This window comes from Sander lucioperca, chromosome 8, assembly GCF_008315115.2.
Source record: "Sander lucioperca isolate FBNREF2018 chromosome 8, SLUC_FBN_1.2, whole genome shotgun sequence".
Lineage (NCBI taxonomy): Eukaryota > Metazoa > Chordata > Actinopteri > Perciformes > Percidae > Sander > Sander lucioperca.
This window is the reverse complement of record NC_050180.1, coordinates 30,615,017-30,631,582: the sequence shown is the minus strand read 5'-3', so window position 1 is coordinate 30,631,582 and position 16,566 is coordinate 30,615,017. Positions and strand designations below refer to the sequence as shown.

General features: G+C 38.8%; 2 protein-coding genes across 3 annotated transcripts in view; both read left to right on the top strand.

Moving 5' to 3' along the window:
• Positions 1-1,666, top strand: part of parp4 (poly (ADP-ribose) polymerase family, member 4) — a 29,519-nt gene extending 27,853 nt beyond the window's left edge. For both annotated transcript variants that reach the window (XM_036004175.1, XM_031309744.2), the window contains one exon: positions 111-1,666. In XM_036004175.1, the coding sequence (XP_035860068.1) occupies positions 111-318 (208 nt within the window). In that variant the 3' untranslated portion in view covers positions 319-1,666. The remainder of the gene's footprint in view (positions 1-110) is intronic.
• Positions 1,667-3,884: 2,218 nt separating this feature from the next.
• Positions 3,885-16,566, top strand: part of LOC116050427 (C-type lectin domain family 10 member A-like) — a 66,271-nt gene continuing 53,589 nt past the window's right edge. Inside the window, exons 1-3 of the mRNA XM_036004177.1 lie at positions 3,885-3,979; positions 4,085-4,186; positions 7,091-7,258. Of these exons, the coding sequence (XP_035860070.1) occupies positions 3,910-3,979; positions 4,085-4,186; positions 7,091-7,258 (340 nt within the window). The 5' untranslated portion in view covers positions 3,885-3,909. The remainder of the gene's footprint in view (positions 3,980-4,084; positions 4,187-7,090; positions 7,259-16,566) is intronic.

The window sequence follows — 16,566 nt, the reverse complement described above, 5'->3', positions numbered from 1 at the left end:
TTGGTATTTGTAAAAACGCATCAAACGAGTCGAGACTTGAAGGCACACCCTGCAATCAACGTTCCCAGATTGGCTACCCTGTTTTGGTAACGACTGACTTTTTCTTCCAGGCCCGAGTGGTGGGAAGAGGTGAAGAAGGCGGTGGACTGGGTTTGCTGGGCTGACCGGCAGTACCCGTGTATCTACAGCCGGCTGGAGTTTGGTCTGAGCTGGGAGACCTCCACCCGTCAGCTGCTGGGTTTCGAGGGCCTCCCTCCCTTCTCACCTCTCAGTGGTCTGAACCTGCAGAGGACTGTTGGGCATCTAATGGTCCACTGAGCACGCCAACATAACTGAGGGAGCATGAAGAGAAGATAGTGTGAGAGAAATTTATAACGCTTTTTCGTTTTTGAGGGAATCTTTTTGTTTTGGGGCTTTCATGGCCTTTATTGACAGGACAGCTTGAAGACAGGAAAGGGGAGGGAGTGTGGGGTGGACACATGCGGCTGTGGGTCAGATTCAAACCCACAGCCACTGCCAAGGACTCAGCCTACATGGGGCGCACACTCTACTGGGTGAGCTAGAGGTCGCCCCGGGATTAGATTATCTTTGTGATTTATTTCTTACATATGCATGATTTATACTCACTGTATACACTTAAATAACCAGATACTGTTGATTTCTGCAGTAATCTGATTTCTTTAAACTTCACAAATACAAGAAATGCAGTTTCTTTAATCGGTGTAGGGGTTTTGAGATTTAGATTTCTCCTGGTTAATTTCTTAAATATACTGATATACTAATAACTGGGTTTCTAACTGCTTTCTACATGTACGCATGTCAATGACAAAGCCTTCAGACAGGGAAATTATCACTGTGACAGCAAGGCAACAGGATAAACGGAAAGGTCATGAAGAGTAGCATGGCATTTGCGTGTTCAGAATATTCCCATCCAAAATTACACTAAAACTGAAACTACTGTAATACAACAGCAACTAGAAGTGCAGTTTCCTCTGAGTGTTAAATTAGACACAGCTGTCTTCCCACTGACACAAACACACACACACACACACACACAGATACATACATAGAAAAAATCAGGAAGCAGTGCCTTGTATCAATACTGCAGTGAAAGTAATTTAGTGATATTTCCGAATAAGGTCAGAGAAGTGGAGAAATGTGATGACTGACCTGCTGCATATGTAACCTGGTGTCTGTAACCTTGTTACTTGAGTGCATCTGAATCTTTTGTGTGTTTTATAAAAGTACTGTACCAAATAACCTGCCTTGTCTTACATATACAACTGCCTTACAGCACCTTTGATTACTTTATTGTAGGATAGAAGTTCAAACAGAAGAAAATATAAACACACTTACAAGGAGTAAATGTATACTGTATTTACACATCATGCTGAATCCACACAATAGCTCTCTGAAGCTAAGTTTCCGCTTGTTAGAGCTAGTTGTGTTAGCCTGAAGCAACTGTAAATGACTTACAGCTAGTATCCTTGTGCTATCAATTAGGATATAACACAATGGCAGGTATTTTATCACATAATGTTGTTATTTTGTGGTGGCCATTCTGAAATTGGCTGCCCACAACTTGGTATAGACATACGTTAAGAAAAAAAAAATGAATCAAGATAAATACCTAAAACATACTGTGCATGCACATGTGCTGACCTGACAAAACCTTTTACGTTTTGTCAGGTCAGTTTTAGGATTGAAAAGCCTGCTTTGACACTTCTCTTTTTATCTCAGAAACTGCTTTTGTTCTTCCCCTAAAACCTAAAGAGAAATATAGAGATATAGAGAACCTTCCTGAAAATGATTTAAAAATTGTGTCAACTTCTTATGTTCATGATCAGCAACAGATAATGCTTCGGATAAAAGAAACAACTAAGTTATTAGGTAACTGGCTGTCACTTGTTGTTCTTTGTTATAATGGTGAGTGTGTGTAATCAAGAACAGAATAAAAAATATTTCACAATGTTCCTTGAGTGCCTTAATATTTCTTTTTGTGTTTATGACCATTTTCAGTTAATTCTGCAGGAACCCTCTGTTGTCTTTTACCTCCCGTCCACACAGCCGCCCTGCACGCTTTGTCTACTGGTCTGAAGAGGATCTTCCTTTCTATTGTACTCTATTGTTAGGCTTCTTATTACACCTCTTTACAGGATTGGTAGATTTCCAATAGCATTGTTCCTCATGGGGTTAGTAAGTTGATGTCTCTCTATTTAAAATTATGAATTTGATTGACACAATGTACTTGAGTTTAGCTTCACAACATTCACACCAGAGGCAGTATCAAAGTCAGAGGAAACCCACAATTCATCCTGTTGGGTTGTCTGTAGGTGTGGGAATCACCAGAGGCCCCACAATACGATATTATCACAATACTTATGTCAATTCAATTCAATTTTATTTATAGTATCAAATCATAACAACACATACGATACAGATAGAGTAGGTCTGGACCACACTCTAATTTACAAAGACCCAACAATTCCAGTAATTCCCACTGTCACCATACAATATTATTGCGATTTTAAACATATTGCGATATTCTGTGATTTATTTACCTTTTTTCCAACTTCAAATTATGTCTTCAAAACTGTGTGAACGTCTGTTCTATCTAAGAAGAAACCAGAAAGAAAACCTCATCTGCGCCATCTGGTGGACTGAAAACGGCAATTGATTTTATCATTCTAGAACTAAAAAGTTCAATTCTCATGTGCAATTTATATAATAAGAGATTGATACTTTGCGTCCGTGTATCAATATAGCATTGCCATGGAATATTTGCTATAGCTAATATATACTAAGCTGTATCGATTTTTTTGCCCACCTCTAGTTGTCTGTATCACATTTTGTGCCAGTCCATCTAACAGTTGTCTTAATGTGTCTTCCAGTCTTAAATTGTCTTAGGTAAGCATTTCCCAAAATGACCTTGCTAGTTGCTGAAAAAAAATATACGTGTATAGCAACTAAGGCTGCACGATATGAGGAAAATATGCGATATGCAATACTGTTGTTGATTATAGCGATATCGATATTACTTGCGATAGATAACATATTAAAGTTTACTCAGATCTGCGTTTCTGCTGCTTTCAGTATTCTGCTGAAATACAACAAATTGTTTGTTGTACAAACAAAAGGAAATAATGTCCAACATTTTTTTATTTTACAATTTGAACATTGAATTAAATATAAAAGGCACCACTAAAAAAAGATTGACAGTTTCTTTTTAAAGTGTTAGTCCTGCTGATATTTTCTTTCAACTAACACCAAAGACCTCTGAGTGTATACACATCGCGATATGTCACAGCCTTTTGCGATGTGTAAATTGCGCCAGTTGGTATTGCGATGACGATAAAAAAACAATATATTGTGCAGCCCTAATAGCAACAGCCAACCAGAAAGCACCTCAACGTTTTCTCTGACCAAGGTAAGATCCACACTTTATTTCTTGCTGGATTTTCTCAGCACAGAGCAAGATGAAGAGGTGTTTGAAATGTTTAATCTAACTTAGAAACACTTGCATTTCATGCTAAATTAAATTTGAGAATATAAATAAATATAAAATGACAAGTAACACTTGATTTTCATTTCTCTTAGGGCCTCTCCTAGAGGTCCTCGTAGTTCCCTGCTTATTGATTCACTCCTGTTGAAGTCTGCAACTCATTTTGAGTCAAAATTGAGAATAACTTTACTACTCACAGTATGTACTGTATGTGTTTATGTGCGATAATTACACAGATATAGAACTTTATGGAAGTTGTTTTCATTACATCTGATACATGACTATGTGACTTCCTCTTTAGGGGAAAAAGGAGAAATTATAACCAACAGGAGTTTCATAATTCACATGTAGTGCAGTCTGTCCTGTAGCACTGAACCTTCAGGAAATAGTCTCACACCTTATGAGTGATGGATGACATCTATATCAATGTGGAATATAACAAGTCTGTTGACCCAAGACCTTCAACAAATCAGACAGGTAAGAATGTTCAGTCAGACAGAGAGACTGACACACTGATCTGTATATTATCATCTAATTACTGTTGTATGATTGGTTGTATTCGCTGGTCTTCTCTGTGTTTAGGTCCCAGGAGCTCAGAGAGGAGATTTCCTGGAGCTGTTGTTCTCTGTCTGGGGCTGCTGAGTGTTTTCCTGCTGGCTGGGATCATCGGCCTTGGTGTCCACTGTGAGTCTAAATCACATTCAGAAGTTAAAGTGTATAAAGTAATTGTTTTGTAAACCATCAGCAAACATCATTTGGATGGCTATTAAAAAAGTTGTGACTTCCTGTGAGAGGATTAGCGTCCAAGATCTTTACTAAACTGATGCAAGTATCCATAGGAGAACTCCCAATAGCAAGGAAGTGGGAGCGAGAGCTGAGCCCTGAAGGGAACGCAATTAATTGGGAGACAGTTTGGGACTACATTTTTCATTGTTCAAAGAACCCAAATCACCAGTATATCCACTTCAACATATGTTAAAGGACATATTGGACTCCTCAGTAGAGCTACGTCTCTAAAGCCATTCTCACTCCCTATTGCACGTTCTGTCAACCTGAACAAACTGGAACTTTCCTGCACATGGTCTGGGAGTGTGAACTGGGGTTCGTTTCAGAAAGGAGGTTTAACAAACTCTGAGTCTAACCCTGATCTCCAAGTTGACTTACCCTGAGATGGGAAACTCTGAGTTTTCGGTTCCAGAACAGCTGATATGAGTTGGTTCAATCAACTCAGAGTATGTTCACGCGCGTGCACCACCACAATAAAAAGGCAGGATGAATGGAGCCATGATACTACGATTCACCATGGTAACAACCACAAACAAACTGGTCGGCGGAAATACTCATGCGCACATACAGCGAGTTTGAACATGTATTTCGTTAAAAAAGCAAGACAGCGGCTGCTGCTGCAACAGAGAGAGAATTGTTGTGGGAGAAAATTGCTGCTCGAGTCAATGCGTAAGCATTGACAATGCATTAATTTCATATAATTATAGTTAACTTATAATATTACTGGTGAAAACTGGAATTGTATTACACCTATAATTTCATTTGGGTGCAATCTTGCGGGCGAAAAAGTAAACTACTATATCCCATTCTGAGGCTGCAGCACCATGATCATTAACAGAAGTATAATTTATAATCATTTATTTCTTGTTAATTGCTCTCACTGGTTTGTGTCCAGGGAACACTACAAAAAACGTTTAAAAAATGTTTCAGAGCGAGTCACACTTTTCTGACGGCTACAGTGGCTTTACTATTAGCCTACAGTATGATCCGCATCACCAATAAAGATAAATGCCGTTTGCAAAAAATGTAATGTGACACAAAGAATCAGCTGGGATGTTAAAGCATGTCCATGATGGTTGATGTTAGTGATATCGAGGACGGATAAAGTATCTACATATCTGATGGACTGTGAAAAAAAATACCTGGTTATTTGGTTAAAATTGGTTATGTGGAAATGAAAATACATTTAGTCGGGACCCAATATCATCTCCCGACGTAAACTCTCTGTGAATTAATACAGCTTTTTCAACGACGGGATTGTCTACAAAAGGACATGACATGTTTGAGAAAAAAACGTTTTATAATCTGCCTAACATAAACCAATATTTTTTTTTATTCATGCAGATAACAAACTGCATTAAAATGCGCCTGATACAGACTGAATGAATGAATGAGAGAGAAGAAACCTGCTCCCGACCAGGTTAGGTTCACAGACTCAGTTACCATAGTAACTGACTCTGAGGTTAAGTTACCTCTCTTTCTGAAACGGAAAACCCAGAGTTTCCCCTCATCTCAGGGTTTTCACTAAACCTGCTCTCTGAAATGGACACCAGGTGCATGAGTTCTGGAATAAAACAACTTCAATAATATCTGATGTGATAGGATGTCGAATTCCTACTGACCCGATTGTTTTGTTACTTAATGACGACTCTAAATTACACCTGCTTGGGAGACAGAAGAAAGTTTGGCTAGTTCAACCGCAACCAAGAAAATGATAGCTCAACGCTGGCTGCCCCCCCCTCCCCCACTCACTTTGTATAAAACAGCGGTTGGCGTATTTTCTAGACATAGTTATGCTTGAGCTCTCTACAGCAAGGATTAACAAAACCAAATCATCGACTATAGATCTATGGATAAGCGCAACAGCACAAGTATCAGACCTAATGACCTCAGCATCACAAGAATTAGAGAAGAGCAACTAGGCAAGGTGTGTTTTTTGTTTTGTTGTTTATTTGTTCATTTTGTTTTCCTCGAGACCGCAGAGGGTTAGGGTGGGAGAGGGTTTTTGTTCTTGTTCAAATGTATTTGTCTGTTCTGTATGTTAGAAAATATAAAAACAAAAACAAAATTGATTCAAAAAGTTGTGACTAATGCTATAATAACTAGTTAAGGATTAATAAGTGGTTTATAAAGCATCAAGTGACATTAATTTGGCTCCATTTGGTGATCTACAAAAGAGATTAATTATTTGTGCACTGATAATAGTTATCTAAATTATGTTTATAGATGCTTTACAAAGTATTTTAAGCAATTAACAATGTATTATAAACATAATTTACAACTTTATAATAGCCATCTTAATACAGTAACGTTTAAAGTAATTACTTACAAATAATTTGGTTATCATCAACAAAACCTTGATATAATGTAAATGTTATGTGTGTAAAAAACGGTATCTGTTAAAAAACATAAATCATAGCGTTACTACTACTACTCTAAAAGATGTAGATGCTTTCCCTGGATATGTGTGTTACTTTTTTCACTTTTCATCCAGGATCTTTTTCTGATCTGTGTTAGTTTGATTCACTGTCCTTTCTCTCATTAACGTTTTGTTCCTTTGTTGCACCTCTACTTCTGACAGTTAGACTGATTTATGTTAGTGATAAAACTGCAGTAGAAAATATGCTTACTGAAGTCTGCTGCAGAGTTCACTATGCCCTTTGACATGTCATAGGTTGGTTAAGTCTATCTTTCACAATCATGGGGCAAAATAAGGAAATGAAGTCTTGTGAAATACATTAAACATGACATGAATGCAGAAGGTGTTTTGTGTTTCTGAGAAATGTCTCTTGATTATTTCAGACCATGTGACATTACGTGGATCAGCTGCAGAGCTCTCCACTATCAAAGCCAACCTGACTGAGCGTCTCCAGGCCAGTGATAACAAGTCTTCTTCCCTGACTGAAGAGAGAGACCGGCTGAACTCCAGCCTCACTGAAATGACTAAAATGTTGGACAGGCTTAAACAGAGTGAGTGCTTAGGTCTGGTATTTAGATTTACTTGCTGTAACATTTTTACTCAGTCACCCTGCATTGTAATAAGCTATTTTTAGTATGTTCTTTATGATTTATTAACCAGTTATAGTCCAAAATGAGACATTTTTATAAATCAAAATTCTACTGTTTTATGCAGAATGCAGAATTTCCAAACTGCTGACTCAGCTATTAACTATTCTCTCTCGCCTTTGCTTAATTTGACAAGAGTCACACTGCATATGATGATCACTAGTAGATGAGGTAATCTATATGGTGCAAAACCTTTCATTTCTTAAACTTGTATCTTGTTCTGGTGAAATATGTTATAATTACAGTCATAATGTATACAAGAGTGAGCCAAAAGAAAAATATTGAAAACCATTTTAAACTTTGAGTCATGTTAGGAGCCTGAAATAGGAAGGTGGAGGCTGGGGTGGTGGAGGCAAAGCGTTGCAGCAGTGAGTGAAGCAGCATCAGTGTAGCAGGGATCAGTGAGAGGAGGGAGTCATATTTAAAAGGACCGCCTTGATGTGAGAATGGCTGTGATTGGTGTGTGTCTGATAGGAATGATAATTCAATCAGCGGGCGTATGACTTCCGTGGCCGTCATGAACTAACGCTAAGCTTAATGCCAAGTCAATCAGGCAATCAGGTTTTTAAAAAAATCATAATTTGCAGTCAAGTCTCAAACTACTTTATCTGACAAGGTTATAGGGGGCATTAAAGGGGCATTCATTGAAAAAGTTGACATCTTCAGAACTAACTTCAAGGACTTTGACATGCTTTTTGTTTATCTGCGTTTAGTGCATCTTGTTTGTGTCTTATAGAGAAAACGTGTCCAGCAGGATGGAGGATGTTCAGTTCTTCCTGTTATCTCCTCTCTGCTGAGTCTGGTTCCTGGGAGAAAGGCAGACAATACTGCAGAGACAGAGGAGCAGATCTGATGGTGATAGACAGCTCTGCAGTGCAGGTACATTCCATGATAGTATACAGGATTTACTTATTTTCTTCTAGGTAATATTTAATTATGATGATTAGATTAAAGCATGTAAACTGCACATATATTGTGGTTAAAACTAAAATAAAATGTGGATTTCTTTAACAGATGTTTCTCTCTGAATTCATCAAAAAAGATACTCGGTATTGGATTGGTTTGACTGACAGAGATGAGGAGGGGACCTGGAAATGGGTAGATGGAACTCCATTGACTCTGAAGTAAGGCTTAACTGTAATTGTATACAGACATAACATATATAACTATCTTTTAATATTTTGAGTACTAGAATTTAATTGGTTTGAATTTCCAGCAAACATTTTTCACAAGCATAGATGCTTTGCATGCATAAATATATAAATCCATTTATTATAGATACTAACATTTGACTCAACCTAAACTGTTCCTTCCTTTGCTTAAAAGGTCCGATATGTAATATATTTACTGTAATAAATCCAAAAATGCCCCCAATGCGTCATCAGATATTAAGGAAACATGCTAAGTTGAAATAGTATACTATCTTTTCTGACAACAATGCTAATGCCAGTATTTTCTCCTTTTGAAATATCTGTTCCGTGACGGAATTTCTCTTTGTGTTTTGGCCTCTGTGTTGTTATCAACTGCCCAGTTTCACAGCCAGGCCGGGTTGCCAGATATACCTGTAAAAACATAAATCCAGCACGCTACAGCTGTAACGTTAGTACAGCCATGAAAGCAGCAAACAAACGAACAGGATCAACGGAGATAAAGTCTAACAGTTGCATGACCATGTTACAAACCCCGGGTAAATATTGGAGATGTATTTGAAAGATGGAGACTGTTATGATTTGCTCCTAGTTTGGACCCCAAAAGCAGATTCAGACTCAGGCTAAATGGATTGGAGTTTGTAGTTTTATGTTATCTCTGTATGTGCAAGTGAAATGAGTAAAACAAGGTGGTGAGGTGGCAATCCTGGTGGAAGCAGATGGCATCTGGTGGTGGGGAATTTGTGGCAGGCAATGGCAGTGGATCAGCAGGAGGCAGGCTCAGTTTAGGCAGGTGCTGGAGATGGAAGAGACACAGGCGAGGTTATTTTCAGCAGAGTCACAACAACGGTTCAAAATCAGATTCTTCACTGGAGTTTTAAGCCTGGACAGTTACCACGTAGAGAGCGGAAACAATCTGGCGATGAGTGAGTGGAGAGCCGGGTTTCTTATACTGAGCTTGCTGGTAAATGGAAGTCAGGTGTGCCTGGTAACAACTGTAGAGCCACGCCCCTGCTGATGAGCACATACACACACACCCACACACACACACACACACACACACACAGGGGAGGAGACAGGGAAAGACAGACAGGGAGACAAACAGGAAACAGAAAACAAAAAAAATTTGAGACACAGCCAGTAAAGTGATCCCGCCATGCTAACCCTGCTAACGTTACTGGAGGACCAGGCAAGTGTTAAATTATTTATTTTAAGCCCAGAAGGGGGGCTGTAAATTGGGAAGAGAGGACCGTGAGTTTGCAGTGTGTTTAACAATTGTTGCCGTAATTCTAAGCCAATAAAGTGTCTGTCGAGTGGAGAGGACGGCAAGGTTGCTGTGTTTTTAGCGGTTCCTACCATAATTCTAAGCCGAAAAAGTGTGTCTGTCAGTTGGGTACAGCGCTCCGCGTGAGCAAGGGCTTCTTTGACTGTCAGTAGCCTAACGTTAGCTACTACGCTGTGCTGTACTTTGAGAGCAAAGATTAACTGGAGTCAAATTCCTTGTCTGTTTAAGCAAACCTGGCCAATAAAGCTGATTCTGATTATGATTCTGGTGGTAGTGCAAGAGAGAACAGTGCAGGGATTGAACAGTGTAATAGCTCAGGGGTTTTCAAACTTTTTGTGTGTGTGGACCACTATTTGTAATCAAAAATGCACCTCATAATACACATAATAAAATATGTCTACACACAGTCCTACCTGAATTAATCCGCACCTCTTAATGGATCTACTAGCACTAAAACTATAACTGGTCATCGCGTCAGTACAACAGGCGTGTTAAAAGAAAGTTTACTGCACACAACAGCTGCCACATATTTAATATATTTATTTACTCAAGCGCCCGAATGGGCATAATCAGGTTCATTTGAACAACAGGCTTATTTCCATAGCAATGAAGTATTAAATCTATACAGTATATAAGAACACTTGGATATAGTCAAAATTTAAAAACCTTTGGCGAATTTAGGGGATTATTAATCTTCAGAGTTTTACAAGTCCTCAAAAAGTAGGCTATGTGAAATTGTCCACTTAACAGCACATCTGCAAAACGTTTCAGAAACGCGAGATCAAGAAACTAACTGGAAATTAAAATAATAATAATAGGCCTTATTCATTAGGGCCTGAGCGCCAGTGGCGGATCTAGAAAATTTTACATGAGGTGGCAAGGGGTAGCGAGAGATCTTAGCAGGGTGGCAGGGGAAGACGGTACATGGGAACCCCCATATGTAAACACACTGCTTTGCCCTACTATGCCCCGCAACACCCTGCTATGCCCTGAACTGCTACAACTATTATTTCTAGTCATAGTGCCATTATCTTTGTTGTTACTATAATTGCCACCGTTCATCATACCAACTGGTATAATTATTATGAATCTTAATTCTCTTTATCTGTATATCTGTATCCGTCTCTGTGTCCCACCTTCCTCTGTTCTATACAGACCACTTCTCAATAACCTTTTTTGAACTCTTTGCATGGCCCAAACCACAGTTTGATGCGATGGATTGTTTTTACCCATCCGGGCAGATGCTCTGTCAGCATCAGACTCTTGAATGTTGTGCTGTACCACTATATAGATTACTGCAAGGTGATGTATGTATGTAAAGCTGTTCTTGCCTCGGTGCTTAGACGGACTAGAAGTTGTTTGTGTTGTTACAAAAACCAGATCCAGTTGTGTTCAAGATAATCTTGAAGCTCTGTGACTGGGAGTTGAACCCAGATGGGTGTTGTTGGGCGAGCCATTTTAAAACTGCATGACACTGTTCCCCTGCACTAATAATCATTATAAGTCATAATTCTGACTCAACTAGTTCTTACAGTAAGTGAGATACATTTCAATGGAATTTAGCCAACTTGTATTTCTCAATCTGATACATTTGACCTTTTTTGGTTGACTCATGCATGATTTTTATCTACCACAGCTTTTTTACTTTATTTAAATGCAAGTAAAACTGTGGGAGGTAAGAGATGAACAGACATACAGCAGTAATTACTATTACCTTCCACATGTCATGTTATCCATATTATTATAATGCAGCAATTTAATAATTAGCACTTATTTCACATGCAGTTTAATTAGATGCATTTCTGTTTCAAATTGTAACTTGTGATTGTGCATTAGTTTATTTTAGTTTTATTAAATAATTAGTTAATTATTTTGTCAATATACTTTAATATCTGTGCTATGTTAATTGTAGGGTCAAGGGCAGGTGAGCGAGGCATTGTTTTGTATATATGTTTGTATCTGTGTCTTTTTTGTATATGTACTGTGTGTTTAATCTTTGTGTTTGTAATATGTGCAGGACCCCCTTGAAAATGAGATGCTGCATCTCAAGGGGTTATCCTGAAATAAATTCAATTCAATTCATACACTAGCCGTATGGTATTAATAGCCTATAAAAAAAATAGTAGGATCCTAATATTGATTTCTATTGATGAAAAGTAGCTAAGTACATTTACTTAAGTATTGTATTATATACTTAAGTACAATTTTGAGGGATAGGCTACTTGTACCATTTCATGCCACTTAATACTTCCACTCCACATCAGAGGATGATATAAACTTTATTCTCTACAACCATATATTTGATCATTATTACTACAGATTGTTTTACATAGAAAATATAGCTTTAGATTATGAAATATGATACACTTTCATAGAGTTCTACCCCAAAGTCAATGAAATGTTTTAAAAAGTTTATAAATTAGATGAACCTTGGCCAGATATGGCACTGAAATACTGCTTAAATGTTATTGCATCAGTTACAGGTTAAATTATATATAATGATATAACACTATTGAAAATGGCCCTTCTGGATAATTAGTACTTTTGATAAGTACATTTTGCTGATAAAAGTTTTGTATTTTTAATTGAGTTCATTTTTAATGCAGAAATATGAGTACAGAAAGCAAACTACAGCTGCCATTAACATCTGTTGTTGAAGAGTTTAAGGTGGCCAAAGCCCGGCAGGTAATAATGCTTCGCGACAGTAGTGAATTGGTCCACCAAGCAGATATCAGCATCTGCACAGGACGGAAATGGTCAGCAAGCAGGGCTGTGGCAGACGCAGAGGCAAGGTTGGCACTGGTTGGGCAGTGGTGGCCTAAAGGTTAGAGAAGCGAGCGTGGGACCGGAAGCGAGCGTGGGACCGGAAGCGAGCGTGGGACCGGAAGGTCGCCGGTTCAATCCCCAGACCGGCAGGATAAAATCTGGGTAAGTGAAGAGCAGCGTTTGTCCCTTCCTCATTACCACCACTGAAGTACCACTGAAGTGCCCTTGAGGAAGGCCCTTAACCCCAACTGCTCCAGTGGAGCTGCTCAGTGGCCATCAGATCAGACTGTGGTTGTACTGGGCAGCTTCCAGGTATGAAGGTGTGGCTGTGTGAATGTGACAGGTCGTTGTTGCAAATGAGAACCTGGATAAATACGCCACAAAGACATCATGGGGATGGTCAACCAAGGCAGGCTGGGCCTAGGAGTCATAACCAGAGCTAGGTGGAGGGATGCTAATGCCAAAGGTCACCGCAGCCTAGTCCAGGAAGAGCTCCGTATGGTGGAGGAGGAGGAAAGGCAAGAGAGAGCAGCAGCCATGAAAAACCAGGGGAGGTGGACATGTTGGGGCGGTGTCCAAGGCAGTCCCGGCGTTATGGGCGGGCTTTAGGCCCCCAGAGTCAGCTGGACCCGCCCTGGATGGACGAGCCTTTTTTCCTTTATATTTTTTTTCAACTGAGGAGCCGGTCACCAATCCCACCTTTTTGTTTTGTACAACATTTTTTATCCATAGACTACTATAATAAATACAAATATATCGTTCTGAATATACATAAATCATGAATAAAAAAGGGTGTTTGTTCTTAATTTTATTAAAATAATTGTAATTGGATTTGATTGGTTTGTCAAAACTGATGCGAAAAAAAAAATATTACCTGGCTGACAATGGGAGCAGCAGGACGCAAAAAACGAAAGTTACTGTTGCACTAGTCTGGACATCTTGCCGTGCCAACCTTGTAATAAAGGTTTCCTAAATGCCATGTATATACATGTGATGTCAGCTTACTAATTGATTGCGGGTTTTGTGTAGATTTGGACTTTTATACGTTTATTCCACTTTGTTTAAACGGCGAAGTGGAGAGACCTCGTTCACCTGTTTGGAGCTGGCTGGTGAATGTGACGCGCGTATCGGCCTTGCTGGATACACCGTGACTCTGTTTGTGGATCTACTGATCGCTGTGGATTACTTTTTTTCTCGTGTCATTGGATTACGGCAAAATACGGATCTTTTTTCTCAACGCGGTTTTATGGTGAGTTTGGAGAGGCATCTCAACAGACTGTAGGTCCAACACTGATTGTTCACTGTTACATTTTAGTTGAATTTAAGCGTCTGTCTATTGCGTTCCAAGACAGCCGTGCCGCGATTGGATTTCATAAGGGCGAATTGTTAAATTGTTACGATGATTTAAAAATAAACATATATGTTTTGGAATATAATGTTCAGCTTCGGCACCTTTACCTATGTGCTAAAATATACAATGACGAAGCCTAGTGACGAGTCCATAGCAACCAGTGTTGAATTGGTCATTTCCCAGTGTCCTTTGCTGAATGGTCTCAATGTTTTATTGTTTTATTTCATATGAATACTAGTTTACTAGAGGAGTAACTTAGTATTTGAAGTAATGCAGTAATGTAGGAAGTGTGCATTTAGTTTACATGCTTATTGTTTTTTCACAACAATATTAGTGAGTAAATCTACTGAAATGGCCACCACACCATAACAGAGGAGTGGGAAGTGTAAGATGAGAATGCAGAGGTTAACTCATGTATGTCATGGCTGTAAAAATCAAATGGTGTCTGTACTTCTTTGCTAAGTGCAAGCTAGCACATAAAGGGAGTGTCATGCTGCTTATTAAAGTCATTTTGGGGAGTCATACAAAAATTATGACTGGTGAGGGGAGGGTCAAGTCTTTTTAGCCTAAAGGTCCCAAAACTCCTCCGGTGGCCCCTTAAATAACGAACAGTCCCATACATGGTGAGATTTATTTAATTTGTGAAGATGGCACAACAATATACATAAAGTAGAAAAAAGTAAAAGTAATTATTATGCAGAATGTCCCGTTTTAGAACAATGTCTATTTATATTGTTGGATTATAAGTAGTGGAAGCATTAATGTGTACATCATGACAACATTCTTTGCCTCTGGCCCTATACACATTTAATAAAAACACAGTAGGCCTACTCCTGGTTAAAAATAAAGTTGTTTATGGGAATTTACTGGTATGAAGGTTAAAAAACTATTATTTTATATTTTACTTTGCTTTTCCACGGACCACCTGCAGTACCCTCGCGGACCACAGTTTGGGAATGACTGTAATAGCTTATTAAATATTAACTATGACTATGAAGAGACAAGAATGTAAACATAATTGAATTACAATTGCTTGATATATATACATGCTAATATGGCACCGGTGCCTTAACGACTTTATCTACCGGACCGAATAGCAACGCGGATTTCGGTCCGGAAAACGGACGTTAGAGGGAACTGAAACATCGCCGCACGGGACGCTAGTTACGGTAACACTACACTCAACAGCAGGTAACGTTAGCCTACCGTTAGCTAGCAGTGTGTCTGTATTTCACTGGAGAGGACTGTAACACCAGACTGTAGCCGCCGTTGTCTGAAAAACAACTCAGACTCAGCCTCGCCTCGCCAGCCTCATGCTGCATTCAAAGTAATTGTAAAATACCCTTTTCCCATTCAGTGCTTTTTTTTTTTGTCGTTAACTTTACTATTTACTGGTGAAATAAGTTATTGTTATAAGTTATTGTTATTATTTAATTCTCTCTCTCTCTCTCTCTCTCTCTCTCTCTCTCTCTCTCTCTATATATATATATATATATTCTTTCGGGAACCTGTGGTTAACTGTCTTTTCGGAGTTAAACTCCACAAGCGTGTCCTGCGGCTCGCCGGCCATCACACACACACACACACACACACACACACACACACACACACACACACACACACACACACACACACACGTCCACAGCGCAGCAGGCAGAGGCGGGGAGGGAGAGATTTTCTCTTTGGGAGTCTTGTTTAAATTATGACAAATATGCTATATACATTAGATTTAGTATTTAGTACTTTTTTTGGTGTACTTGTTTTCTGATCTTAACGCTATAAAGACCGTTGCCGTGCTTGCATCCCTCCCTTACCTCTCCTACCAGTCCCTATGGCCACTTGACCAGTGCGAATGCAATTGGAAAAAACGGTTTTAGGGGAGAGTAGTTAGTAGATCTGTTTAGAAGTGGACTTTTCCTATAACTACGTTCCTGTAACTACTACGGAAAAGCGGCTATTATTAGACCTACCTGTTGCCTTCCCCTGTCTTTCCTGATCCACCATCCTCACACCTGAATGAAATGAACTCACTGTTAAATATAGCAGCCTAAATTCAATTCTTTCATTGTGCTGCTGTTGAAATTAAATTCACATTTTGTATTTTAAAATATATATATATATATATATATATATATATATATATTTCTTTTTTTTTTTTATTCATTTTTATTTATTTTATTTCTTGTTATTTATTGTGCATGCTACCTTATATTTACCAGTTGTTATTTGACCTTAATAAAATTGAGATATGTCATGCATGGGCTTGGTACCATAGGGTTTAACCAAAATCTAAATGTCAGCAACATTGGTTTGCATTAAGTTAGCAAACACTAGCCAGTCTGTTAACATGACTATTTGGTAAGTTTGGTAGCAAATCTATGCATGATTCCATGGTAACCCAGAGTTATAGTATTAGTTATGTTTTCCAGATTCTTGTCATTTATTGTACATGCTACCTTATATTTATCAGTTTTCAGCTCAGCAACCTCGGTTTTGCATATTGTAAGCTAGCCGTAAACCCCCATTTGGCTGCTACATTCCCAGTGTTAGCAAACGCTAGCTAATCTGTTAACATGAATATTTGCAAGCCTCCAAGCTCAGACGTCACACTTTAAATCCTACCTGTTGCCTTTCACCATCCACTTATTTAACTGCTGTTGCA